This window comes from Lepidochelys olivacea, assembly GCF_965140295.1.
Source record: "Lepidochelys olivacea isolate rLepOli2 genome assembly, chromosome: 12".
In the NCBI taxonomy this organism is placed as follows: Eukaryota; Metazoa; Chordata; order Testudines; family Cheloniidae; genus Lepidochelys; species Lepidochelys olivacea.
In genome coordinates, this window is record NC_140422.1 from 17,703,065 (window position 1) to 17,730,986 (window position 27,922).

At 41.3% G+C, this 27,922-nt stretch overlaps 1 protein-coding gene and 1 long non-coding RNA gene across 2 annotated transcripts in view; one reads left to right on the top strand and one right to left on the bottom strand.

Annotated features, from left to right (window-relative positions):
• The window catches only part of LOC311529149, a 38,874-nt gene extending 33,295 nt beyond the window's left edge, over positions 1 to 5,579 (bottom strand). Inside the window, exons 1-2 of the long non-coding RNA XR_014713778.1 lie at positions 5,441 to 5,579; positions 4,460 to 4,591 (exon numbers count right to left, since the gene is read on the bottom strand). This is a non-coding gene — a long non-coding RNA (uncharacterized lncRNA). The remainder of the gene's footprint in view (positions 1 to 4,459; positions 4,592 to 5,440) is intronic.
• The window catches only part of LOC311529146 (ATP-binding cassette sub-family C member 12-like), a 110,192-nt gene that overhangs the window by 40,397 nt on the left and 41,873 nt on the right, over positions 1 to 27,922 (top strand). The window contains exons 13-15 of the mRNA XM_084644891.1: positions 1,560 to 1,684; positions 7,483 to 7,555; positions 21,901 to 22,104. Of these exons, the coding sequence (XP_084501017.1) occupies positions 1,560 to 1,684; positions 7,483 to 7,555; positions 21,901 to 22,104 (402 nt within the window). The remainder of the gene's footprint in view (positions 1 to 1,559; positions 1,685 to 7,482; positions 7,556 to 21,900; positions 22,105 to 27,922) is intronic.

Here is a 27,922-nt window from a genome sequence, read left to right on the forward strand (position 1 = left end):
CCTTCATGTTAAAGAGATTGCACTACAGTACATGTATTAGGTGAATTGAAAAATACTATTTCTATTATTTTTTACAGTGCAATTACTTGTAATCAAAAATAAACATAAAGTGATCATTGTACACTTTGTATTCTGTGTTGTAATTGAAATCAATCTATTTGAAAATGTAGAAAACATCCACAAATATTTAAATAAATGGTAATCTATTATTGTTTAACAGTGCGATTAATCGCACAATTGATTTTTTTGATCACGCTATTGATTGCAATTGATTTTTTTAGTCGCTTGACAGCCCTATCTAGTACACTGGTTTTTGTTAGCTATTTTGTAAAAGGCTGGCACTGATGCTTAGGTTCTGAAACTATGTTGGATAAGTTTCTCTTAAGCCGCTCTTGGATGAAGTATTCACTTATGTATCTGAACGTAACTACTGCCTGTCCTTTAGGTATGTGACATTAAGGAATGTGGGTTGGGATCATAGTTTTATTTTGATCTTTAGGGCCAAGAAAGAGAAACTGAGCAAATTAATAAGCACCCTCAAAAGATGAAAGACTGATGTGGGGGTCTCAACATGAGAATAAGAAACGAATGCTATGGCTAAGATTTGCAAATATAGGAAGCTAACGTAAGACACCCAAATAAATGGGCTCATTTTCAAAAGTGGCAAGTGCTCACTAATTCTCACCAATACAGCTAGCCAGAAAACGGATATTCAGTTCCATAAAGAATTTCAAGGTTTTGGAAAAATTTTCATCCCAGATTGGTATGAAAATCCAAAACCTTCAAATTGTTCACAGATCAGGGAATCTGCAATATTTAGTTTCAGAAGCACCAAAACATTCCTGAAACAAAATAAGTTCCCTGGGCTCCCAGGCTCCACAGCTGCTCACCTGGCAGTCAGCCAAGGCACTGGAAGCCCTGGCAGGCTGCTGAGGAACCAGGGTTAACTGTGGAATCTGGATTCCCCAGCAGCCCACCAGCTGGGGCCCTGAGGAGAGTGGGAATTGGGCAGGGAGATAGGAAATCAGGTAAGTTTCCACTGCCTGGTTTCCATCAAAATTTCATTGGAATCATGTTACTGTGGAATATTCTGGTTTTGACAAATTAGCATTTTCCACAGGAAAAGGGTTCTGTTGGAAAATTTCTGACCAGATCTACTCATTTATTCTAACCTGCCCTACACAGGAGAGAAACTCCTCGAAGTTCAAGAACAATTCACACAATGATAACTATGGCCACTTGCAGTATCATGGATACTTACGTTCCTCTGTCACTCACTTAGCCCTCCACTTCTCAGCTATTTCTGAAAAGGACCAGGGAGGTAAAAAGAGCACCATAGAGGAATGATTACAAGAGCCTTTGGGTGAATGGCCAGAAGAACCGTAGGTCCTTCTTAAGTCATGTCCTTCTTAGATACCTGCTGTTTATACAATGAAGAATTACACTCATAACACATTAGCAAAATGACCATCCTTGCTGATTGTATTTTGAGTCAGGTTAAAACGACGATTAGAAGACCTCTATAAATTTTTTTTAATTGTACAATCTACTTGTTTCAGATGTACTTGTATGATGGGACAGTAGGTGTTGATGGAACATTAGCTTATGTGTCACAACAAGCATGGATATTTCATGAAACTGTTAGGCGGAATATATTATTTGGAGAAGAATACAATGAAGAAAGGTAATTATTGGAATACTTAAATCTTACCAATACTTATTTACTCTAATGATAAGCTTCCATATTTGATAGCTGAACTTACATATGTGTACACACACTCACTTGTCTTCTTTTGTGGCTAGGGCCCAAAGCCTCTGAACATGAGGTTTCCCTCACTCTACTTGATCCCATGACTAATGGGGAGGAGAGGGCATTATTTGACTTTCACCATTGCCTTTATTCTGGTTCATTTCCATAGAACACCTATAATTAATCATGGCCCCACACATATGTACTCCATGGGAGATCGCACCTCTGAGTTCCAATGTTCCTATCCACACCCAATGAAACTTTGTACTCCTGCTGGAACCATCAATGCCAAATATTATCTTCCAAGACATTAAATCTACAACTAGTCATCAGTGACTGCTGAGACGAGATGTATGCAACATTCTCAGTCACAAGATATATAGTATCACCTCTTTGATGCTCCCAGCCTGTTAGCTTTAGAACTAAAACTTCCAGGTCTCTCATATATATGGACTTCAGATATTGTCAACTGAAGGATCAGGCTGGTCAGTTATTTTAATTTTGTATATCTCAAAAGGCAAATGGACTATTTAAAAAGTTAGGCTATAAATGGTCATTACTTTCTTTGTGACTGACCTAGACTACTGGATATTTTCATTTTTCAGGACTGGTATTTACACATTATAATGATGATTAAATCATCACCTTACTCCTGTTGTCATGTACCATGTGTTCAAATTTCAGCTGCCATAGCATGTGACTAAAACTAAGAAGAAAATAAATGTGTTAAATTAGCCATAAGCTAAATAACAGAAATATCCCCAGAAATCAAAAGCAGCAGTTCATGAGTTCTCATATTACTAACTGATGCAGTGCAGTCAGTGTATATTGCATTTAGTTTTGTGAGACTATTTAAATTTTTTTTTTTAAAATTAGTTATAAACAACTAGGAAATGTATCGCATTCACTTTCTCCATTGATGTTGAGTCTTTGCTCTCTGCGCAAGGTTAAGACTAAGAGGAAACCACATGGGCAGAGTTGGGGTTCAAATAATCATATTTACTACCTATAATCAAACATGCAAGGCCTAGTACATATATATGCTGCTGATGTGTTAGGGGTCTACTGCAGTAGAAGACAGGCAGGCCCACTAGAGGCCCCCCAACTATTTAAGGTGATAGCAACCAATTGGTCTGTCAGCATTATTCTGTTTATCTTCAGGACATGGTGTAAAGCTCATCTAGTTACTTAGCCCCAGATTTTAAAAGATATTTCGGCACTGCTCCACTCCACCTTGCAAGGCCCTACATGATTTAGATGGCTAAGTTCCATTCACAAAGTCAATTGGACTTAGTCTCCAAAGTGCCTAATGGCCAGATTTGTTAAGGTATTTAGGTGCCTAAAGATGCAGATAGATGCCAAATAAGATTTTCAAAAGCACCAAACTGCCTAACTTCCATTGAAATCATGCCTGGCCTAGAAACTTTTGAAAATGGGACTTAGACCTGACAATGGTGAGCAGAGCAATACCTAAATACCTTTAAAAATCTGGGCCTCAGAACTCATTTGTGCCTTAAAGGCACAGCTCTTCCCGACATGAGGGGGAGGTGCATCATTCCAGGGGAAGCACTAGGAAACATTCTGCCTTAGTGAATTAGAATGCCTTCTAGCACTTCTGATCTGCAAGAGGAATACACCCTTCTGTGCATGCAGCATATTCCTCAGTACCCACTGGTCCTACACTATGAGCTCATGCTATGGGCAAGGCCGAGTTTTCACCTCTTTTTCTACTCCCTAGGGAGGAAGCAGTCCCGATGTTCCTCTGGCTTTGGACTGAGACTGCAGGGAAATGGGTTTTATTTTAGTTCATGTAGTGTGACATTGCCATATATGTTGTGCTTTGTACATAGACTTAGAACACATTGAATATGCCTGTCAAGGTGCACACCCCCCTCTTTTAACAGCCACATGGGCTGCACATGTCCTTCCCTTTCTGGTCATGCAGGCTGCATAAACCCTTCTGTGCCCTTGCAGTTTTACTCACCAGCCTGGGGAATCATCAGCCATGCCCAAATCAGCTTTTAGCCCTTCCCTCCTGGTTCCATTTTTTTGTCCAAACAAGTCACAAAAGGAAAACAAAACTTCCAGCTGGGGCTTTCTACCCAACCACAACTAGCAGGGCTTCCCCCTGGGAGTATCCCTTCCTCTGGGACTACTGAGGTAGGCTATCCCTTCCTGCAGATTCTCTCAGCTGTCCCATTTTTCTTGCAGCTCTTTAATAGGGAACACCTGTTTCCTTCGCAGCTGCATTTGAATAGTTAACATGGCTGGCTGCCCCAGGCCTCTGGCCCTTAAAGGGCAAGACAACCTGTTACACACCTGATGCATATGCCTCTCTCCTTTATATTCTCATGGGCCACACATATCACACAACAGGACACTCTAATATGTGAGAGGAGGCTTTTTAAATCCAAAAGGGGAACAAATTAACTAAATTAGGAGACTTCAAACCAAAGAAATATGGAAAAATGTAGAAAATAAAGAACTCCTGTAAATATCCATAAACTTTCCTCTGCATTCCTGCTACTTATCAGTGCAGCATTGCATAAAGCCAGCAAGTTCCTATCCCTAAGTACTAACAAAAGCTACCTCTGTATTGCTAATAACTGTAGTTCCAACCTTGTTCAGTCATACTTATATGGATAATAGATAGAGAATCCCTGTGCTTATTTTTTAAAAAAAAAAAAAAGACTTGTTTCAGTGTCTCACCTGCCAAATCTGGCTAGATGCTGGTGGGCAGCCATGCTTGTCAGATGTTCATTTTCTTCAATACCTGCTATTGCCTTCAACCAGCAAATTCGTGTAGTTGAGCCATGTGGGAAATGGAATGAATTTGCCTGTCTATAAATTTCAGATAAATGTTTCCATTAGACATCCCAGACACATGGTTTGTATTTAAAAATTCAAGAAGTTACTTTCCTTAAATAGTTTAGCAACTATTTTATCAAAACATATAGACATAAGAATATCAGAAAAAGACATTTAATAGCCATGTCCTATGATATTCATATATTACAGCAATTTTTGAAGCAGCATATCAAATTCTCTGGTTCTTCTTAACTTCCATTTACCAATTCCTGAAAATGGCTCCAAAGAATACTGGTTTTAGATTATGAAGAGTTACATGTAGTTAAAAGGCAATAAGTATTCTAAGAATATACACAAATTAAACAAAAAAAACTTCTTTTACTATTAGTTAAAGTAACTCATCAATAAACTAAACCATAAAATCATTAAAAAGTACAAAGTTAAAGACTAAAAAAGGATTAAAAGATTATGAAGTCAAGTACTCCCAAGTTTGGAAATGCCAGATCGATTGTTGCCCATGCAACCTTTAATTCGTCCGCTTGTACTATTTAACTAAAGCACTTGCATATTAGCTTTCTTCAATATATATCTGGTTGCCATTCTTATCTTTCGAATACCATGTTGACCAATATATAGAAAGGAATTAAATTATATTGTAGTCAGAACATGTTTTTTGGTAATTAAACTTCAGTTTTACTACAACTTCTAAATTACTTCTTTTAATTGTCTGACAGTGAAAACTGAGTAGGGATTTGGACCTATAATTTCCCATGTATTTAAAAAAGCTGGAAGTATTCATAAAGTCTCAATCTCCAATTTGAAAGAAGCATGTAAACAACATATATGAAAAGTAATTTTGTATCTGAGAAAAGTAACACTTACCCTTTGAAAAGACACAGTGTAACTTGCCACAGGACAAGTCCAAAGAGCAGTCAGCTTTCATTCCAGTTCCTCCTGGGATCCTTCACTGTAGTAATGTCCTGGTTGTCTGAGGTAAATCAGTTATCACAGGCAGCAGTTGCCATGACAACCAAGGCACTAGTGGCTCTCCCCAAGTATGCAACTGAACTGGAGGGAGTGAGTGATGAATGGCTGATTACCTCTCATGTCACAATGTTACTGCTCAGGCACCAGCAGGGTGCAGCAAATGCGTGCTATGTGGGGAAGAAAAACAGGACTTCTAGTGGTTGTTTCCCCAAATTTTCTAAGAAACCAGCATACAAACACAAAATACAAATTGGAGATAATTTCACAAACATATTATTAGTAGCTGAAATTTGGTTCAAATTCCCCATGGCATGTTTACAATAAAGGGTTCTGAAAAAAGGTGAGACAGTGAGGTATAGGCCTTGTAAAACAACATTGGAATGCAACAACTGCAAGACCTTAATGCAGTAGTATTTTCTTCCAGGAGAACCAGAAGATTCAGAACATATGGCCATTACATAAATTTTGTAGGAACTATAGAATGTTTTATAAGGCATTTGGTGCAACTGATATGGAATACTGCTCACCGAAACAGGGCTGATAAATGAAATTTTAGTCATTCTTTGCAAAATATGGAATAAAAATAGAGCCTAAGATTAATATTTGCAATATAAATCTTTCAGTAGTAAAAAAACCAATTCCTTTTAATATCTGAGACCAATTCTGGTAGGTAGACACCTAGCCCATCCTCTCCAGAAAGAAGAACAAATTTTGCATGTGTAGGTTGTATATAAGATTGCACTTTATCCTTCTTGTTTTTCGGTACAAAGTTTTGAACATTCAGAACCTGACTTTCATTACACTAAGGCCACTTTACACTGCAGTGTAAAGGTGCCCTAAAGTGGCCATCAATGCAAACTTATGCCCTTTTAGATTGTAAACTCTTCAGGACAGGGACCATGTCCTTATTATGTTTGTACATAGCTAGGCACAATGGGATTGAACCTCTGGGTGCCACCACAATTCACATACATTATAATACTACTAATAAAGTAAGGCAGGCGCGGGCAAACTTTTTGGCCTGAGGGCCACATCGGGGTCGTGAAACTGTATGGAGGGCTGGGTAGGGAAGGCTGTACCTCTCCAAACAGCCTTCCCCCCTGTCCCCTATCCACCCAATCCCACTTCCTGCTCCCTGACTGCCCCCCTCAGAACCCCCCATCCATCCAATCCCCCCTGCTCCTTGTCCCTTGACTGCTTCCCAGGGCCCCCTGCCCCTTATCCAACCTCCCCGCTCCCTTACCATGCCGTTCAGAGCAGCAGGACTGGAAGCCACGCCGCCTGACTGGAGCCAGCTGCTGCCCTTGTGGCAGCGTAACTGCGGAGGAGGGGGGACAGGAGGGGAAGGGCCGGGGGCTTGCCTCCCCGGCCGGGAGCTCAAGGGCCAGGCAGGATGGTCCCGCAGGCCGGATGTGGCCCGCGGGCCATAGTTTGCCCACCTCTGAAGTAAGGCCTCTGTACACTGACAAAGTGGTGTAAAAAATCTCTAATGTAAATGAGAATCAGATTCAGTATTTGGTTGGTCAAAAGGCTCAACATATAGCAAGCAACTGTGATTCAGTGCTGAGAAATCCAAATTAAAGTCTAATCTCAAATTCCTACATTTTTGGATTTGTACGTGAGGCTGGAATTGCAGATTTGATGCGGTTGGTCTCAGTTAGAGGTTGTAGAGTGCAACATTGTATATCTGCTCATATGATGATATTGTATAAGAATTTCAAAGGCAACTGTGTCACAGTATGATATAACTGTAACTTCTACACACAGAAAATAGGGGGGAAAGGGCTGAATCTGAATTATTATATCATGGTCACTGAATTATTATGGTTCAAATCGATATATTTGCAACAAAGATACTATGGTAATTCAAAATACATGAGATTTTGTGCCGAAGAAAATTTTTAGGAATTAAACAATGTTGAACATTCATTCTTTAGGTACAATTATGCAATCAATGTGTGCAGTCTGAAGTCAGATATGGAATCTCTTCCTTATGGAGATTTGACTGAAGTAAGTCTCATTATGCAATCTAGTAAAATATTGGCACATATTATGGAGAGCTGTTAAACTCTCCATAGTAAAAAGCTGACAATAGAGTCCCATATTGTCCAATTTTCAACTCACTTTCACTCCAGTTTATATCCCCCTCCAATTTTTTTTTTTTTTACATTCCACACTAAATCCCAGGCTAGATTTTTTTTTCTGATTTTTTTTTTTAAGTTTTAGAGAAAGGGGATTTCAAAATATTTTTTAAAATCATAGAATATCAGGGTTGGAAGCGACCTCAGGAGGTCATCTAGTCCAACCCTCTGCTCAAAGCAGGACCAATCCCCAATTTTTGCCCCAGATCCCTAAATGGCCCCCTCAAGGATTGAACTAGCAACCCTGGGTTTAGCAGGCCAATGCTCAAACCACTGAGCTATCCATCCCTCCCCTCATATTTCTAGTTCTATGGTTGAACAAAATAAATTTTACAAATATGAACTGAATGTAAACCATGCACTGTGATCTTTCTAAGATTGCAGACAAGCTGAATACATCCTGGTAGTGTGATTATCCCACAACCCAAAGCTTATGGCTCCACTCTCCTAGGAGTAAAAAAAAATTCTAATTGAGCCTTCTCCAACTGCCAAGCCCCTATCCAGCTTCCCAACAGCTTCTACAAAGTAGTTCTGTGTTGTCAAGTCAAAAATCTGCAACATACTGAAAATGTGGGGGCAGCATAAAGTATTTTTATTCTTTATTAAACTTTTTCAATTTTTTTTTATAACAAACCAAACAAGTTCTAGGTGCCAACATATAAAACATATAAGTACAAAAGTATTATACACAACAAAAGAGAAAATACCCCCCAATACTCATATTCCCATATATTCCTAGCACATAAATTTTATGGCCCATATGAAAACAGACAAAGAGCAAAGGGGACAGGGAAAGATTATGGATTTATCTCCCACCTTCTTTCATCCAGACCAGTATAAAATAAATTAATTTAATATGAAAATAAATACAGGGACCACTGTATTCTTTGTATTACTCATATTTGCCTGTATTTTTAATGTTTAAATGAAGCTGCCATAGAATTTTGAGTCTGTGACAACAGAGTGCTTCTGCATAATCCAGAGATCCAGTTTGTCACAGAGTATACAGGGTGATAGGCAGCAGTGATAGTCTATCTGCTACCAGTATGTGCACACATATTCCTTCTACCTGGGTCAGGAGCACTCTCACCTATCAACCATGCTATCTAAGTGTTGCTCTTGTGGCCTAAACTAAAGCCTGCTGAAGTCAATTGAAAAACTCACCGTCAGATCATCAGGATTTGAATCTGGCCCTAATCCTCAAGAAAGCCTTAATGGACATAAAATAACGTTATGCTGCTGCTTAAAGAAAAGAAAAGAAAAAAAAAACCCAAGTGACATCTATTTTTTATTAAATGAAAAAAATCAAAGTTGTGTTATAGGAGTAATATCTGTTTTACATAAACATTCTTAACACAGCTGACATAACCCTGAAAAGCATCCTCCAGCAGAAAAAAGGATGACTGATAATTCACTGTATATATTTATTTTACAAATTTCTACTGTAGTAGTTCTATAATTCAATGCAATAGCACCTACCTCTTCAAATACTTTCAATAGTTTGTCTGGGTGGTTTCTAGACTTCCTGTACTGGATCTGTTACCAAGGCTAAAAAATATCTTCTTTGTAGCACATTCTCAGGGCACCACAGCCCCAAAAATATTACAATTCACCTATTACTGTTTGTCAGCTATCCTGTCAATCATTATTTGTTAGTGGGCCTTAGAGTCCAATTTGACTTTCTTTTTATGTTGTCTTCATCAATTGCAGGTCACATTTGTGACAGATTATTCCCCAAATGGGTGAGAATTTACTACTCAGAGCCTTTTGTAACATATCTCTTGTACAGTATCCTCTGGAGATGAAGTTGTACATAAATAACTGTGCACCTAGCTCTCAAGTCCTGTAAGGAAAATGGGTTCATGTCCTCACAGACATGGAAACAAAGACATACTAGCTGAACGAACATAGAAGAGTTCGCTCCAGGTCTTTAAATATACAAAGAAGCCATTATCTTCTGGAAACAGATTTGGGAGAATGGTAGTATTCCTTGAGCTGTTTCACTGCAGAGACAATGTTCCTGTGAATCTCCGTAATTACTGTTTGCCAGTCATTTATAACTGATTCCTGACTCAACGGTGTAAAATGAAGTCAATGGAGCTATATCAAGTTACAGCAACTGAGTCTCTGACCCTGAATTTTTAGATCAATATTTCTCAACTGGTGAATTGCAATACCCAGGAGGGTCATGGAAAGCAATTAGGAGGGTCACAAGGCATTGAAAATTTTATTACAATCTAAAACAAAGAAAATCTCTCATCCCTACTTGCTATACACCTTTACACTTCAAGGTCAAGTATTCTCTTTCAACCTCCTGAAATACATACACAAATAAATTATACAAGTTTATAGCTGATATTTAAAAATAAAACTTACTTTTATCAAAAATGTAAGGGGCTCATGAAAATCTTGACTTCAAATAAGGGGTTGCCAACCTGGAGAAGTTGAGAAATAAGGTTTAGATAACACAGATTTCCTTTTTGCAATGAAAGCTTCACCCCTTATCTCTTTTTCGTCAGTCACTTTTCTGAATTGTTCTGGTTTTGGTCCATAAAACTAATACTGATAGTACTGATGATAAAAAAATTGTAATAGTTTAACTGATGGATTTTGCATTTTTTACTGTTTGCTTGCTATCTGGGAACAGATCATGAAATTTTCAAATGTATTCATTATTTGAAATTAGTCAGAATTGTCTTGGTCTGCAAATTACAGTTTGCAGTATTATCTGCAGATTCAAAATACAAACTGCAAATATTACAAAAAATGCACAAATTGTGAATTGTGTGTTCAACAGATATAGCTAACTCAACTTACCAACTAGCCAAACAGCATGAATTTCAAGTTGTATAAGTTTAGTAGTCACTGTTTACACTGTTCTGATTAGTTACTGAAGTGATCCAATCAGGGAACAGAAACAGTACCACCTGACCTCAATCACCTTCTCCTCCTTCTTAGGCTCTGAACCTCTTGACACCTTAAAAATCTCTTTTATAAGCTGCTGTAGAAAGTTTCTTTATATATATGTCTTAAATGTATGTCTTAGTGGGACTCACATGACTGCACCTTGCACTTGTATTTCAGGGTTAAGAAAGGCATAGGTTCAAATTAAACATCAAGATTTGGGTAAACACTAACGTTCATGTGGTGTTGAGGCTAGAGTATTGTTAAAGGTGGGGACCTTGAGATTGTGTTAAATCATATTCCTTTTTCCATATTTGGTGGCTGTCCCTGTGGAAGTTATAGAATCCATGGCACCTTTTAAAAAGTAAAAGGTAACTCTACTGATCCAACTAACTGTCAGTGAAACAGATTCAAACTGTGTATGAGGTATTATTAAGTGTACAATAGTTGTCATACTTGCCTAATCACTGCACTATCAGTATCCGATCCATTACTGTAAAGTGCTTTGATATACCTTGTATTTGAAAGGTACTATTTAAAATTAAGACACTATGCTGCAATTTCTTATCAGAACCTCCTGTTATTCTTTTCCATATAAAGTGGTCCTGTAGTACCTTTGGACTACTACACAGAGAGGTTCATCAGTTTAATGCTCCTTCCTGTCAGAATTCATTCCACTAGAGGAATGACCCACCCTTCTAGGAATTTTCATTTAATCGATTCCTGGACCTAACAGGGTGAAGGATCAGAGAACTAAAGTTACTAGAAAGTAGAAATGGGTACAAATCCACAAAGTTTAGATCTGGCTTCGATGGGGAAATTCACAAGGTTCAGGGTCACTTGAGTCCAGGTAATGCCCATCTCTACTAGAAAATTATCTTAACTGTAATTACAATTTTACTGGTTTCAGAGGAGCAGCCATGTTAGTCTGTATCTGCAAAAAGAACAGGAGTACTTGTGGCACCTTAGAGTCTAACAAATTTATTAGAGCATCAGCTTTCGTGGGCTACAGCCCACTTCATCGGATGCATAGAATGGAACATATAGTAAGATACAGATAAGTTGGAAGTGAGAGGCTAATTAGTTAAGATGAGCTATTATCAGCAGGAGAAAAAAAAACTTTTGTAGTGATAATCAAGATGGCCCATTTAGACAGTTGACAAGAAGGTGTAAGGATACTTAACCTAAGGAAATAGATTCATAGATACTAAGGTCAGAAGGGACCATTATGATCATCTAGTCTGACCTCCTGCACAATGCAGACCACAGAATTTCACCCACCCACTCCTGTGAAAAACCTCTCATCTATGTCTGAGCTATTGAAGTCCTCAAATCGTGGTTTAAAAAGACTTCAAGGAGCAGAGAATCCTCCAGCAAGTGACCTGTGCCCCATCCTACAGAGGAAGGTGAAAAACCTCCAGGGACTCTTCCAATCTGCCCTGGAGGAAAATTCCTTCCCAACCCCAAATATAGCGATCAGCTAAACCCTGAACATATGGGCAAGATTCACCTGCCAGATACCCATGAAAGAATTTTCTGTAGTATCTCAGATCCCACCCAATCTAACATCCCATCACAGGCCATTAAGCCTATTTACCATGAATATTTAAAGATCAATTAATTACCAAAATCATGTTATCCCATCATACCATCTCCTCCAAAAACTTATCGAGTTTAATCTTAAAGCCAGATAGATCTTTTGCCCCCACTGCTTCCTTTGGAAGGCTATTCCAAAACTTCATCTAATTTCAAGTCTAAACTTCCAAATGACCAGTTTATATCCATTTGTTCTTGTGCCCACATTGGTACTGAGCTTAAATAATTCCTCTCCCTCTCCAGTATTTATCCCTCTGATATATTTATAGAGAGCAATCATATCTCCCCTCAACCTTCTTTTAGTTAGGCTGAACAAGCCAAGCTCCTTGAGTCTCCTTTCATAAGACAAGTTTTCCATTCCTCGGATCATTCTAGTAGCCCTTCTCTGTACCTGTTCCAGTTTGAATTCATCCTTCTTAAACATGGGAGACCAGAACTGCACACAGTATTCCAGGTGAGGTCTCACCAGTGCCTTGTATAACAGTACTAAAACCTCCTTATCCCTACTGGAAATACCTCTCCTGATGCATCACAAGACCGCATTAGCTTTTTTCACAGCCATATCACATTGGCGGCTCATAGTCATCCTACGATCAACCAATACTCCAAAGGTCCTTCTCCTCCTCCGTTACTTCTAATTGATGCGTCCCCAGCTTATAACTAAAATTCTTGTTATTAATCCCCAAATGCATAACCTTACACGTCTCACTATTAAATTTCATCCTATTACTATTACTCCAGTTTACAAGGTCATCCAGATCCTCCTGTATGATATCCCGGTCCTTCTCTAAATTGGCAATACCTCCCAGCTTTGTATCATCTGCAAACTTTATTAGCACACTCCCACTTTTTGTGCCGAGGTCAGTAATAAAAAGATTAAATAAGATTGGTCCCAAAACTGATCCTTGAGGAACTCCACTGGTAACCTCCCTCCAGCCTGACAGTTCACCTTTCAGTAGGACCCTTTAACCAATACTCTCCCCTTTAACCAATTCCTTATCCACCTTTCAGTCTTCATATTGATCCTCATCTTTTCCAATTTAACTAATAATTCCCCATGTGGCATGGTATCAAACGCCTTACTGAAATCTAGGTAAATTAGATCCACTGCGTTTCCTTTGTCTAAAAAATCTGTTACTTTCTCAAAGAAGGAGATCAGGTTGGTTTGGCATGATCTACCTTTTGTAAAACCACGTTGTATTTTGTCTCATTTACCATTAACTTCAATGTCCTTAACTACTTTCTCCTTCAAAATTTTTTCCAAGACCTTGCACACTACAGATGTCAAACTAACAGGCCTGTAGTTACCCGGATCACTTTTTTCCCCTTTCTTAAAAATAGGAACTATGTTAGCAATTCTTCAATCATACGGTACAATCCCTGAGTTTACAGATTCATTAAAAATTCTTGCTAATCGGCTTTCAATTTCATGTGCCAATTCCTTTAATATTCTTGGATGAAGATTATCTGGGCCCCCCAATTTAGTCCCATGAAGCTGTTTGAGTTTCGCTTCTACCTCAGATATGGTAATATCTACCTCCATATCCTCATTCCCATTTGTCATGCTACCATTATCCTGAAGCTCCTCTTTAGCCTTATTAAAGACTGAGGCAAAGTATTTGTTTAGATATTGGGCCATGCCTAGATTATCCTTGACCTCCACTCCATCCTCAGTGTTTAGCGGTCCCACTTCTTCTTTCTTTGTTTTCTTCTTATTTATATGGCTATAGAACCTTTTACTATTGGTTTTAATTCCCTTTGCAAGGTCCAACTCTACTTGACTTTTAGCCTGTCTCACTTTATCCCTACATGTTCTGACCTCAATAAGGTAACTTTCCTTGCTGATCCCTCCCATCTTCCACTCCCTGTATGCTTTCTGCTTTTTCTTAATCACCTCTCTGAGATGCTTGCTCATCCATCTTGGTCTACAACTCCTGCCTATGAACGTTTTCCCCTTTCTTGGGATGCAAGCTTCTGATAGCTTCTGCAGCTTTGATTTAAAGTAATCCCAGGCCTCCTCTACCTTTAGATCCATAAGTTCTTCAGTCCAATCCACTTCCCTGACTAATTTCCTTCATTTTTGAAAGTCAGCCCTTTTGAAATCAAAAACCCTAGTTGCAGATTTATTTTTGTTAATCCTTCCGTTCAGTTTGAACTGAATTAGCTCATGATCACTTGAGCCAAGACTATCCCCTACAACCATTTCTTCTATGAGGTCCTCGCTACTCACCAAAACCAAATCTCAAATGGCATCCCCTCTAGTCGGTTCAGCAACTACTTGATGAAGGAATCCATCAGCTATCGCATCTCGGAAAATCTGAGCCCTATTATTATTACTAGCACTCGTCCTCCAGTCTATATCTGGGAAGTTAAAGTCTCCCATGATCACACAGTTTCCATTAGTATTTACTTTATTGAAAACATTAAAAAGGTCTCTATCCATATCCAAATTAGATCCCGGCGGTCTATAGCACACCCCAAGCACTATCCCAGGGGAGGCTCTAATAGTTTTCTTCACCAATGCAATTTTTGCCCAGATGGACTCTGTCTTAGCCATACCATCTCTTCTTATTTCTTTACATTCTACCTCATCATTGATAGACAATGCTACTCCACCATCTTTACCTTTATTTCGATCTTTCCTAAACAGCACATACCCTTCAATACCTGTAATCCAGTCATGACTACTATTCCACCATGTTTCTGTTATCCCTATAATATCTGGTTTTACTTCCTGCACCAGTAGCTCTAGTTCCTCCATTTTGTTACCTAGGCTCCTCGCATTGGTGTACAAACATCTTAATTTTTGCTGTTTGGCCTCACTCACATTCTGCATCCTATTAGGCACGGTCATTCTACAGCCAGTATAACCTATTAGACTGGTATCCACACTGCCCTTCCTCCTTAAGTACATTCTTCTGTATCCTTTCTTACTTTGTTTTCTTCCCTCTCAATGCTAAAATCCGGCGTGGAGATTCAATATGTGTAATGACCCAGACACTCCCAGTCTCTATTCAAACCCAAGTTAATGGTATCTAGTTTGCATATTAATTCAAGCTCAGCAGTTTCTCGTTGGAGTCTGTTTTTGAAGCTTTTCTGTTGCAAAATTGCCACCATTAAATCTTTTACTGAGTGGCCAGAGAGGTTGAAGTGTTCTCCTACCAGTTTTTGAATGTTATGATTCCTGATGTCAGATTTGTGTCCATTTATTCTTTTGCATAGAGACTGTCCAGTTTGGCTAATGTACATGGCAGAGGGGCATTGCTGGCACATGATGGCATATATCACATTGGTAGATGTGCAGGTGAACGAGCCCCTGATGGCGTGGCTAATATGATTAGGTCCTATGATGGTGTCACTTGAATAAATATGTGGACAGAGTTGGCATCGGGCTTTGTTGCAAGGATAGGTTCCTGGGTTAGTGTTTTTGTTATGTGGTTGTGGTATTTGCTTCAGGCTGGGGGCCTGTCTGTAAGCGAGGACTGGTCTGTCTCCCAAGATCTGTGTGAGTGAGGGATCATTTTTCAGGATAGGTTGTAAATCTTTGATGTTTGGTCTTCCCTTTTTAGGGCTACTAGTCCTCTTCTTACCCTTTCTATGGGTATGTCTACACTACAAAATTAGGTAGATTCTATAGAAGTCGATTTATACAGTCAATTGCGTGTGTCCACACTAAGCGCATTAAGTTGGCAGAGTGCGTCCTCACTACCATGGATAGCATCGACTTACGGAGCAGTGCACTGTGGGTAGCTATCCCACAGTTCCCGCAGTCTCTGCCACCCACTGGAATTCTGGATTAAGCTCCCAATGCCTGATGGGGCAAAAACATTGTCGCGGGTGGTTTTGGGTACATGTTGTCAGTCACCCCTCCCTCTGTGAAAGCAACGGCAGACAATCGTTTTGCGCCTTTTTTCCATGCAGATGCCATACCATGGCAAGCGTGGAGCCTACTCAGCTCAGCTCACCATCACCGCTGCTATTGTGTCCTGGGTGCTGCTGTCAGCAGATAGTGCAGTACGACTGCTAACCGTCATCATCCACCGCTTCCGCTGCAACTCTACTCTCCTGCTCTTGTAAATCAACTCAGTCTCAATAGCAAATTTCTCCATGTTGTTGTCATCCATGTTGTTGTCATCCACCGCTTCTGCTGCAACTCTGCTCTCCTGGTGCCATGAATCCACCTCACAGGTCCTCTCGTCGTTCTGTATAAATATCTATTCTCGTGACATCCGTCATCATCCACCGCTTCCGCTGCAACTCTGCTCTCCTGCAGATGGCATACCATGGCAAGCATGGAGCCTGCTCAGCTGTTGTGAGCATTGTAAACACCTCGCGCATTATCCTGCAGTATATGCAGAACCGGGCTAAGAGATGCCAGCACGAGGATGATTTTGATGAGGACATGGACACAGAGGTTCCTGAAAGCACATGCTGTGGCAATTGGGACATCATGGTGGCAGCGGGGCTGACTGATACAGTGGAACACTGATTCTGGGCCTGGCAAACAAGCACAGACTGGTGGGACCGCATAGCGTTGCAGGTATGGGATGATTCACAGTGGCTGCAAAACTTTCGCATGTGAAAGGCTACTTTCCTGGAACTCTGTGAGTTGCTTTGCCCTGCCCTGAAGCACAGGAATAGCAAGATGAGAGCAACCCTCACAGTTGAGAAGTGAGTGGCGATAGTTCTGTGAAAGCTTGCAACACATGACTGCTACCGGTCAGTTGGGAATCAATTTAGAGTGGGCAAATCTACCATGGGGGCTGCTGTGATCCAAGTAGCCAATGCAATCAGTCACCTTCTGCTAGCAACGGTAGTGACTCTGGGAAATGTGCAGGTCCTAGTGGATGGCTTTGCTGCAATGGGGTTCCCTAACTGTGGTGGGGCGATAGACGGAATGCATATCCCTATCTTGGCACTGGACCACCTTGCCAACCAGTACGTAAACCGCAAGGGGTACTTCTCAATGGTGCTGCAAGCAATGGTGGATCACAAGGGACATTTCACCAACATCAACATAGGATGGCCGGGAAAGGTGCATGACGCTCACATCTTTAGGAACTCCGGGCTGTTTGAGCAGCTGCAAGAAGGGACTTATTTCCCAGACCAGAAAATTACCACTGGGGATGTTGAAATGCTAATAGTTATCCTTGGGGACCCAGACTACCCCTTGCTCCCATGGCTCATGAAGCCGTACAAAGGCAGCCTGGACAGTAGTAAGGAGCAGTTCAACTATAGGCTGAGCAAGTGCAGAATAGTGGCAGAATGTGCCTTTGGATGTTTAAAAGCCTGCTGGCGCTGTTTGCTGACTAGGTCAGACCGCAGCGCAACCAACATTCCTATTGTTATTGCTGCATGCTGTGTGCTCCATAATATCTGTGAGAGTAAGGGAGAAGACGTTTATGACGGGGTGGGAGGTTGAGACAAATGAGCAGCCAGACACCAGCATGATTAGAAGAGCTCAGCAAGGCACGCTGCGCATCAGAGAGGCTTTGAAAACCAGTTTCATGATTGGCCAGGCTTCGGTGTGACAGTTGTGTATATTTCTCCTTGGTGAAAAACCGCCCCTTTGTTGATTTTAATTCCCCGTAAGCCAACTACCCTCCCCCCTTTGAAATAAAGTAACTATTGTTTTGAAACCACGCATTCTTTCTTTATTAATTAAAAAAAAAAAAGGGAGATAACTGACAAGGTAGCCGGGGGGGGGGGCAGAGAGGAGGGAAGGACAAGGCCACATTGCTTATTATAGCCACATTACAAATCATACTATTTGAATGACAGCTTTCTGTTGCTTGGGCCATCCTCTGGAGTGGAGTGGCTGGATGCCTGGAGCCCCCCGCCCACCTGCGGTCTCGGGCATCCGGGTGAGGAGGACATGGAACTTGGGGAGGAGGTCAGGCAGTTGTACAATGGATGCAGCAGGGGTCTATGCTCTTGTTGGCTTTCCTGCAGCTGCACCAGATGCTTCATCATGTCCGTTTGCTCCCCCATTAGCCTTAGCATCGCCTCTTGCCTCCGCTCTTCACGATCCTGCCTCTGCTGTTCGCGCTCACTTAATGCTTTCCTAGCCTCTAACACTGAATGCCTCCATGCATTCAGCTGTACCCTATCAGTGCCATTGTGAGTGCATTTTTTTGCCTTCTAATCTACAATAACCTCAGGGACGGAGATGATGAGGGAACCTAGAAACATTTGCACCTGGCGGGAGATAAAAAGGGAGAGTAAAATTTAAGATGATACATTTCTGAGAACAAAAGGGAGAGACTCTTTCACAGTGAAATCAAGCAATTCACAGCAGGCAGCACATGTGCTTTAGGTATAAGGTTGCACTCTGTCTTTTATATTGAGCCTGCTGGTATGGTGACACGTCACACACAGCTGGACAACAGAATTCAGTTTCCAGGCAGTCAGTCATGGTAAGGCAAAGGGTATGCGGGGTTGGCTTCTTACGCATAACATGTGGGAATGGTTTCAAACTGCAGCACCATCCTTTCTCATAGCAAGCAATGGGTTGGATTTCACATTTAAAAGGAGGGGCTGCGATTTTCGGGTGGATGTGCAGCACACACTTCACCCCACCGCATGGCTATTCTCCAGGATGATCCCTTTTAGCCAAGCGCAAACAGCCCAGCATGAACAAGGGCTTTTTACCGTTCCCTTACAAAAATCCCCCTATTTCAACTAGATGACCATGAATGATATCACTCTCCTCAGGCTAACACAGAAAGATATAGACCGAATGTTGCTTGAATGTGACCAAAACCCAGGACCATTCGCTGCCATGCTTTGTGCTGCAATGATTCCAGAATACTTTCAGTGTACCTCCAGGAAAGCTTCATGGAGATGTCCCTGGAGGATTCCCGCTCCACCCCCGGACACGTGAACAGACTTTCCTAGTAGCTGTACTGGCCGCGAACGCATCCCAATTCTTCAAGGCAAATCAAACATTAAACACTATTGCTTTTAAACCCTGTATTATAGTTATGAATGTGCACTCACCAGAGGTGCCTTCTCCAGCTTCAGGGTCAGGGATCCCGCCTTTGGAGGATATTGGCTCCAGGGTGATGAAAAGGTCTTGGCTGCTGGGGAGAACGGATTCACCGCTTGCCTGCTGCGCATTCTCCTCCTCCCCCTCTTCCTCATCCACAAAATCCTCCTCCCTGTTGCATGAGACTCCCCCCTTGCAGGTGTCCATGGACAGTGGTGGGGTAGTGGTAGGGTCCCCTCCTAGAATGCCAGCAGCTGATCATAGAAGCGGCATGTATGGGGCTCTGACCCGGAGTGACCATTTGCCTCCTTTGTCTTTTGGTAGGCTTGCCTCAGCTCCTTAACTTTCATGCGGCACTGCTGTGTGTCCCTGTTGTATCCTCTCTCCAACATGCCCTGTGAGATTTTGGCAAATATATTTGCATTTCTTCTTTTTGATCGGAGTTCTGCCTGCAGAGATGCTTCTCCCGATACAGCAATCGGATCCAGTGTCTCCCTTTCAGTCCATGCTGGAGTTTGTTTGCAATTTTGGGGGGACCGCATCGTCACCTGTGCTGCCGAGTTCGCCACGCTGACCAAACAGGAAATGAAATTCAAAAGTTCCCGGAACTTTTCCTGTGTACCTGGCTAGTGCATCAGAGTTCAAAGTGCTGTCCAGAGCAGTCACAATGGAACATTCTGGGATAGCTTCCGGAGGCCAATACCATCGATTTGCATCTGCACTACCCCAAATTTGACCCAGCAAGGTCGATTTTAGCACTACTACCCTCGACGGGGAGGAATACAGAAGTCGATTTTAAGAGCCTTTTAAGTCAAGAGAACGGGGTTGGTTGTGTGGACGCATTCATTTTAAAATCGACCTAACACAGCTAAATTCGACCTAACCCCATAGTGTAGACCAGGCCTATGTCTTTCATCTTTCCCTCAACTCTTTTATCGCAACAAGCTGGTGAGAATGAAGTGGATGCTATGCTAAACTCATTTAAAGCTGCCCTTTTTATTATCTGTTTTACACTCAGTCATACTACATGCCTCTCTGAGCAGACATTAAATAATGCAACCTAATGTTAAGGGTGCTGCGATCATTTGATTCAACAATGCTTTCCTCATGGCTTGGCCAGCTTGTTAGTTTAATTTTTTATTGAAAACTTAACTAGGAACATAAAGCATATTCCAACTTAAGGCTCAGTTGTGTCTTTCAATCAATGACTCACTTTCTGGTTGGCTTCAAGCTGTTTGATACAGCAGGAAGTTCAGAGGCACTGGGCTTTAGGGGGAGTGAACCCACAATTACCCCCTTTAAAGGCTATTTGCTCTTTTTATAGCATATTGATATTTTGTTGCAGTGAGGTTAGATTTTTAATTAGCTCTGCTGTAACAATAACTAGCACAGCAATTTGAATAATATTAACCAAAAACTTGTTGGAAGAGTCTGATCCCTTTTTCAAAACTAAAGAATAAGTCAGCTGCTACTTATGGATCTGATCTTACATGCCATCTGTGTACAGAACTACTTTTGAGGTCTATAGAATTTCTGCATGCAAAGGTCTTAGAAGACCGGGTGTCAACTGATTTTGGGTCCTCAATTTGAAAAACTTAGGGTCTGATTTTTCAGAATGCTTAGAATTTAATGGTACTTTATATGTTCAGAGCAGAGCTCCCATTGATGTTAGTTGTAGTGGTGAGCATTCAGCACTTTTGCAAATCAGATAACAGAAGTCTCACATTGGGTACTGAGAATATAGGAATACAGTGATCACCTGTTAAAATTTTCATTTACATGACCTGCCTTTCATCACATAGGAAATCTGTGGCAGAGGCAGGGACAGAATAAAATTTTCCAGGATGGTATTTAGCTGCTTTAACCACAAGACAATCCTTTCTCATTAATTACACTCCTTCCGAGAACTGCAACAAATGAAGCAGGAATCCTACAGACAGCAGCGGCAGGGGGAAATCAAGAAGTTAGGCAGAGGTCCTGTGAAAGAAATACGATGTGATCATGTAGTTAAAGACGATCATGAAGCATGTGCACAAGGAGGATGAACAAAGATTGCACAAGCAACCTGAATTCTGGCATTCCCTACCTTTTGAGGGGTTGACTTTGCAACTTTCACATTCTTTTAATTGCGTTTTTAGATTTAGTTTCCTAAGTTTCAGTGTTTAAGTTTTTAAAGAAACAGTAAATAGTTAATCATATGGAACCATATTGAGCCTGTGCCCATTCCTGTGGTTCAGTATTGTTTGGATCTTGAGATCCGCAGAACAGTCCTCTATGACTTGAGTTAATAAAGTAACTGATAGCAGCAGAAAGCTGTTATCTTCTAGGTGGACCTGCCACTAGGAGGGCTAGACACACTTTGCCAGTGATTTTACAGCTATTTACTAGACAGCAAGGGAATTTTGAGACTCAGGAATAATGGGTTCAATTCCAGTTTCTGTAGGAGATTGATCTCTAACCATTAGAGATCCTTCTGACCCTGTCCCTGCCAGCCTCTCCCTGTTCCCATCTAGTTCTATAGCCCCTCCTCCACAGATCCTGCCTTCTTTCCTGCTCTTAGCTCACCTGACTTGGCAAAGTTATAAGCAACTGAAAACAGAGAGTCTTATAATGCAAAGTTTTGTGCAACCTTTACCATAGACAGAGCACTTATTATTATATGTATATATAAAAAATCAAATAATTATTACCAATAAACTCATGCAGTGATCTTTTCCCATTTAAAGATAGGTGAAAGAGGTCTCAACCTCTCTGGAGGCCAGAAGCAAAGAATCAGCTTAGCTCGTGCTGTTTATGCCAATAGAGACATTTACTTGTTGGACGACCCCCTATCAGCAGTCGATGCACATGTTGGAAAATACATTTTTGAGAAATGCATAAAAGAGGCCCTTAAAGAAAAAACAGTAGTTCTTGTAACTCATCAACTACAGGTAATTAAAACTATTAATATTATTAATGCAATAATTATAAATGTGAACTATATTTGAAGCATATGTATGTATAATTATACACGTAAAATAATATTAATACCACAAAAAAAACAATGTAAGCAAAACTGTACTTAATAGAGAAAACAATTTATTTCTATTTTTAGTATGTTGGAGATTGTATGGTAAGTGTTCTGTTGCGGGAATAGAACATAAAAGGAGAACGTGGGACAGCCTGATAATTAAAGTTTAGGTCTGGGTGCTAAGTTCAGGCTCTAACACAGACTTCTTGAATGAAGTTAGTCAGGTCTGCTATAAAGATCATCAGTGAAATAGTTAAGTCATTTTAAATGTCATCTTTAGGTTTCATGGTTAATATCTTAATGAGATGAATACAGCTTAGAGTTATTATTTCAGGTTGTCTGGACTCATGAAGACAGCTCTGCACGGGTTTACATTCTTTACATAATTTCAAGGTTTTCTTTGTAATCAAAAGGATTGGATTTTTTTTTTTTAAATTAAAGCTTAGATTCTGAAGCAGGGAGTGCATTCCATGGTGAATTCTGCAGCCGTGGAATGGCGGAATACGTAGGACACTGACTGTAGGAAACAATTAACTGGTGTTTAAATGTCTCTAAAATCTGGGGATACAGAAGCTTTCATAGGTAATTAAGTAGTCTCTCACAATTAGTTTCTTTTTCTGAAGGTTAAATAATTCAACTATTGCTATCAAGACGAAATTGCTGTATGTTTATAGTTTTGGCCTTCTCTCTTCAGGTTAAAACTATTATTTTAATTTTTAAATACGTGCTAGACACTCAAGTACTATGATGATGGGAGCAGTTATAGAGATGTTTCTTTTTTAGACTCCACCTCAATTTCCATTTCTGGAGAACATTCTAGGAGCGAGGACAATTTAATCAACTGCCTCCAGTTCTTCATTTCACACTTGTTAGCATTGGACATAGGGAGCCATCTTTAAATCACTTTATACAGTTTGAGCTACCTTATGGGAAAAATCATCATAATAAAATATAGGATATTGGTAGTTAGTTTATTGGGCGCTCATGCTAATCTCCAGTGGGAAACTAGCATGAGTAACTTATAACAATGGAAAAAGCATTAAATAACCTCTGCCTTTCAGTTGACTGTTTGTTGCATTAAGTTAATAGCCATTGAAAACTAACCCCAATATTCTATATTTGGAACTTACACTTTCGTGGTATATATAGTGCCCATGTACAAGAACTGCAGGAGAAAGTTAAGCTGTAAATCAGCATGAATGAGCCAGAAGCTAAAAAACAAAGTTGAAACATAACTGTGCAGCAGTTTCCATGGACTTGATCCAAAGTGCATGGAAGCCACCAGGAGTCTTTCCATTGACTTTTGATTTTTCCCCAAGTGTCAGAATACTCGTACCAGTGCATATAGCAATAGGGTCCAAGACACTAGCATCTTGATTTTCAGAAGCAGTATATGTACAGTATACTCACTTCAAATGGAGCACTGGGTGCTCAGAAAAACCAGGTCCTAAAAGCAAAGAGAATGCTCACCAGTCCCCTTTCCTGGGTGGGTCCCTTCCATTGCTCAGACACATTAAAATAGTTTCCTTTGCTTATATTCTCTTCCTTTGAGCCCCTGTGCTCCCTCAACCAGGTCTAGCTCGCTATTTCCTTTGTTCCCTACATTTAATCTCAACCTCTACAGCTGTTGAGGAATTTGACTGATTTTTTTGACAGAACATGTTGAGTCATCAGAACCAATCGTTTCAGTGAGAAGATTTCTCAGGTCCAGGATTGAATTTCTGGTCACAACAATAGCGACACACTGTAACAGAGTGTGGTCAACCCAGAGAAGCTATTGTGGGCCAAGTACGGTGCTGCTGCAGACTCTCTCCACCTCAGTTCTTTCCCCAGGGTAGGGCTCCTCAGCCCTCCACACAAAGATCAATGCTGGAAATGTGGCTTAGGTCTACAGACAAGTCACAAACCAGCTTACAAAAGTCCAAACTTCTAAAAGTCCCCAAAAAACAAAATGTTCTTTCCCCTCCACTTGGTGTCCTCCTCCACTTGTTTTCTAGGCTCCCTTTAAGGGTTTGTCTATACAGCATATGGCAGCATGCCTCCCATTCCAAGTTGACAGACTTGGCATTGTGGGGCTTATGCTAACACTGTCACTAGTTATGTAGACAGCACTTTGAAATTGCAGCTCAGGCTGGAGCTCAGGCTCCGAAGCCTACTTACTCCGCACTCTGGAGTCTTCAGAGCCCAAACTGCAACAATCTACAGTTATTTTTAGCACAGTAGCATAAGCCCAAGTCTGTTCAGCTCAGGCTGGGAGGTTAGCTTCTGCAGGCTGCACAGACATAGCCAAAGGCCATGTCTACACTAGAGTTAATTTGACTTCATGTAAGTTGACATCGAGCCTCCGATTTAAGCAAGTCAATCTTGCACTTCCACACTATGCTCATTGTGTCAGCGGAGTGCATCCTCACTAGCAAGGCTTCAACACATGGAGCACTTCACTGTGGGTAGCTATCCCACAGTGCATGTAGCAGAGTGGAATTTTGGGTTGGGTTAGCAATTCCTTATGGGACCAAAACATTGGCGTGGGTGGTTATGGGAACATGGTTTTAGCCTCCCATGATGCACTTACCTCCTGCCCTCCCTCTTTGAAATCAACAGCAAACAACAAAGCCTTTTTCACACTTTTTTCCATAACCCTGGGTTACCTGCGTGGACGCCGTAGCACGATAAGCATGGACTCCCCTCAGCTGTACACTGTTGTTGTGAGCATTACAAACACCTTGCGCCTTATCCTGCAGTATTTACACAGCTGATACAGGAGTTGCCGTACAGAACAATGTGATGCCATGCAAGCAGCCCTGCTGGAAGACACAGAGTGGAGCAACTCACAGTTGCTGGCGACAGTCACGCATCCTTGACATGGTTGAGTGCCGTTTCTGGGCCCAGGAAACAAGCACTGACTGGTGGGACTGCATCGTTGTGCAGCTATGGGATAATGAGCAATGGTTGCAGAACTTTCGAAGACATAAGGCCACTTTCCAGGAACTGTGTGAAGAGCTTTCCCTAGCCCTGAAGTGCAGCAATACTAAAATGAGAGTTGCTCTGACAGTAGAGAAGCGAGTGGCGATAGCTCTGTGGAAGCTTGCAAACGCCAGACTGCTACCGGTCAGTGGGGCATCAATTTGGAGTGGGTAAATCTTCCGGGGGATCTGTTGTGATCCAAGTTTTCAGGGACATCAACAGACTTCTGCTAAGAAGGGTAGTGACTCTGGGAAATGTGCAGGACATAGTGGATGGTTTTGCCATGTAGGGGTTCCCTAACTGCAGTGAGGTGATAGATGGAACGCATATCCCTATTTTGGCAACAGACCACCTTGCCAAAAAGAGTAAATAAACTGAAAGGGGTACTTCTCAATGGTGTTGCAAGCACTGGAGGATCACAGGGGCCATTTCACCAACATTAACATGGGATGGTTGGGAAAGGTGCATAACATGCGCATGTTTAGGAACTCCAGTCTGTTCAGAAAGCTGCAAGCAGGGACTTTCTTTCCAGATTGCAAAATAACCATCTGTGATGTTGAAAGGCCAATCGTGATCCTGGGAGACCCTGCCTACCTCTTGCTCCCATGGCCCATGAAGCAATACACAAGCAGCCTAGACAGCAGTAAGGACTGGTTAAACCATAGGCTGAGCAAGTGGAGAATGGTGGTGGAATGTGCCTTTGGACGTTTTAAAAGGTCACTGGCATTGTTTGCTTACTAGATTAGATCTCAATTAAAGCAATATTGTTATTGCTGCCTGCTGTGTGCTCCATAATATCTGTGAAACAAACGGAGAAAAGTTTCTGCTGGGATGGAGGGTTGAAGCAGATCTCTTGGCAGCCAATTTTGAGCATCCAGACACCAGGCCAAAAAGAAGAGCACATTGAAGGGCTCTGCATCTCCAGGAGCCTTTGAAAGCCAGCAACGAGCCAGAGTAATGTGAAACTTATCTGTGTTGTTTCTTACCAAAAACTGTTTCCTCCATCGCATTTCCTTTCCAGCAGACTCCACCCCCACCAGCCATGGTGTGCTGAATGAATAAAGAGCCTTTTTGCCTCAGTCCATTAAGTTTTATTATGTACACAAGCACACAGAGACAGCAAAGAAAAGTAAGATAACCTGGGGCAAAAGAGCTGATAAAACAGTGCGGGGAGAAACAAGAAAAGCTTGCTTACAGATGCATTACAATAACAGTCAAAGGTGTGGGAATGCGTGCCTTCTGGTCCTTGTATCCTGCCCTGGTGTTGAGTGCAAGCGATACCGAACTTCACCCCCTCCACATAGGACATTTTGGGGGAGGAGGATGTAGAACTGGGCGATAATGGCAACAGGTTCAGCGTAGGCTGCAGAGGGACTCTAGCATCCAGCTGCCTTTCATGAACTGCAAAGAGACGCCTCAACATGTCTGACTGCTCCTTCATATTCCACAGCATCTCTTCCTCCATGGAACGCTCTTGTTCCCTGCATGCTCTCCTGTCCTCCCTGTCCATATCCAGGTTCTCAGACAGTGTAATCCTCCATGCTCTAAGCTACATCTGGTCACTCTCAGAGGCATGCATTAACTCATTGAACATGTCCTCCCGAATCTTCTTTTTCCACCTTCTAATCTGGGAAAGTCTCTGTCCCAGTGTGGAGGATGTGCCGGCAGACAAAGTTTCAGTTGCAAGGAATGCAAAACACAAGGGTAGCATTGACTGTGCATACATTGTTTCTGGTGCAAGGTTTATTTTTTTTATAAAAATTTTTTCTTGCCCACCCCTCAATACACTTCACTGCAAGCCACAATGTAATCACAACCACCAGCTATTGCAAGAGTCGGTTTGCTGCTCCAGCCATGGTAAGGCCAAAAGGCATGGGCAAGAGGTCTTGTGCTGCTGCTCTTGTGAAGACATCCTTTGGATCACAGGTTGTAACTCGAGACAAGCCCTCTTTCTCCCAGCAACCTGGACGGTGCTTGAGGACAGGCACCAGTGTAAAGCCCCCCAAATAGCTTTTTTATTTTTCCCATGGAGGACTGCAGAGTACCTCCATGAAAGCTTCCTAAAGATCTCCATGGAGGATTCCCGGGCCATTCCTGTACACATAAACATTCTTTTTTTAGAATCTCCTTCCTTAGAAGTTTTTAAGGTCAGGCTTGACAAAGCCCTGGCTGGGATGACTTAATTGGGGATTGGTCCTGCTTTGAGCAGGGGGTTGGACTAGATGACCTCCTGAGGTCCCTTCCAACTCTGATATTCTATGATTTTTTGGAGAGCACCCTCAGCGTAGAAGGAGTGACCACCAATACCCACTACACCTACTTTATTGTCCAGATTAAACATATGGATTTTTTTCTTCAACAGCAAACATATAATATTTTAACAAACCAAGCATATGAATGTTTGAATTTAGTTAAACATTCAAGTTTTTTTAAAATCAGGTTTGTTTTTGTTAAAATTGTTTTTAACTAAAAGAGAAATGAAATATTAAAAAAAAAAATCAAAATAGACTATGTCAGCCAGGTCCACATGAGAAACTTAAAACATTGGCTTCTGCAGCTAACTCAGTCGTCTTCCCCTTCATTTTCCTGTTTGTTCATAATCTGGAAAAGAAAAACAAGCTTTCCTGCTTTTTCAGGTCCCAAACGATTTCTCAATTTGGAACGAATTAGTCCAAAGGAAGAAAATGTTCTTTCTACACCAGCAGAAGAAGCTACTGCAGTTAAAAGTGAGATTATCACTTCAAACAGTCTGAATCCAAGTGCTTAACTGAGTT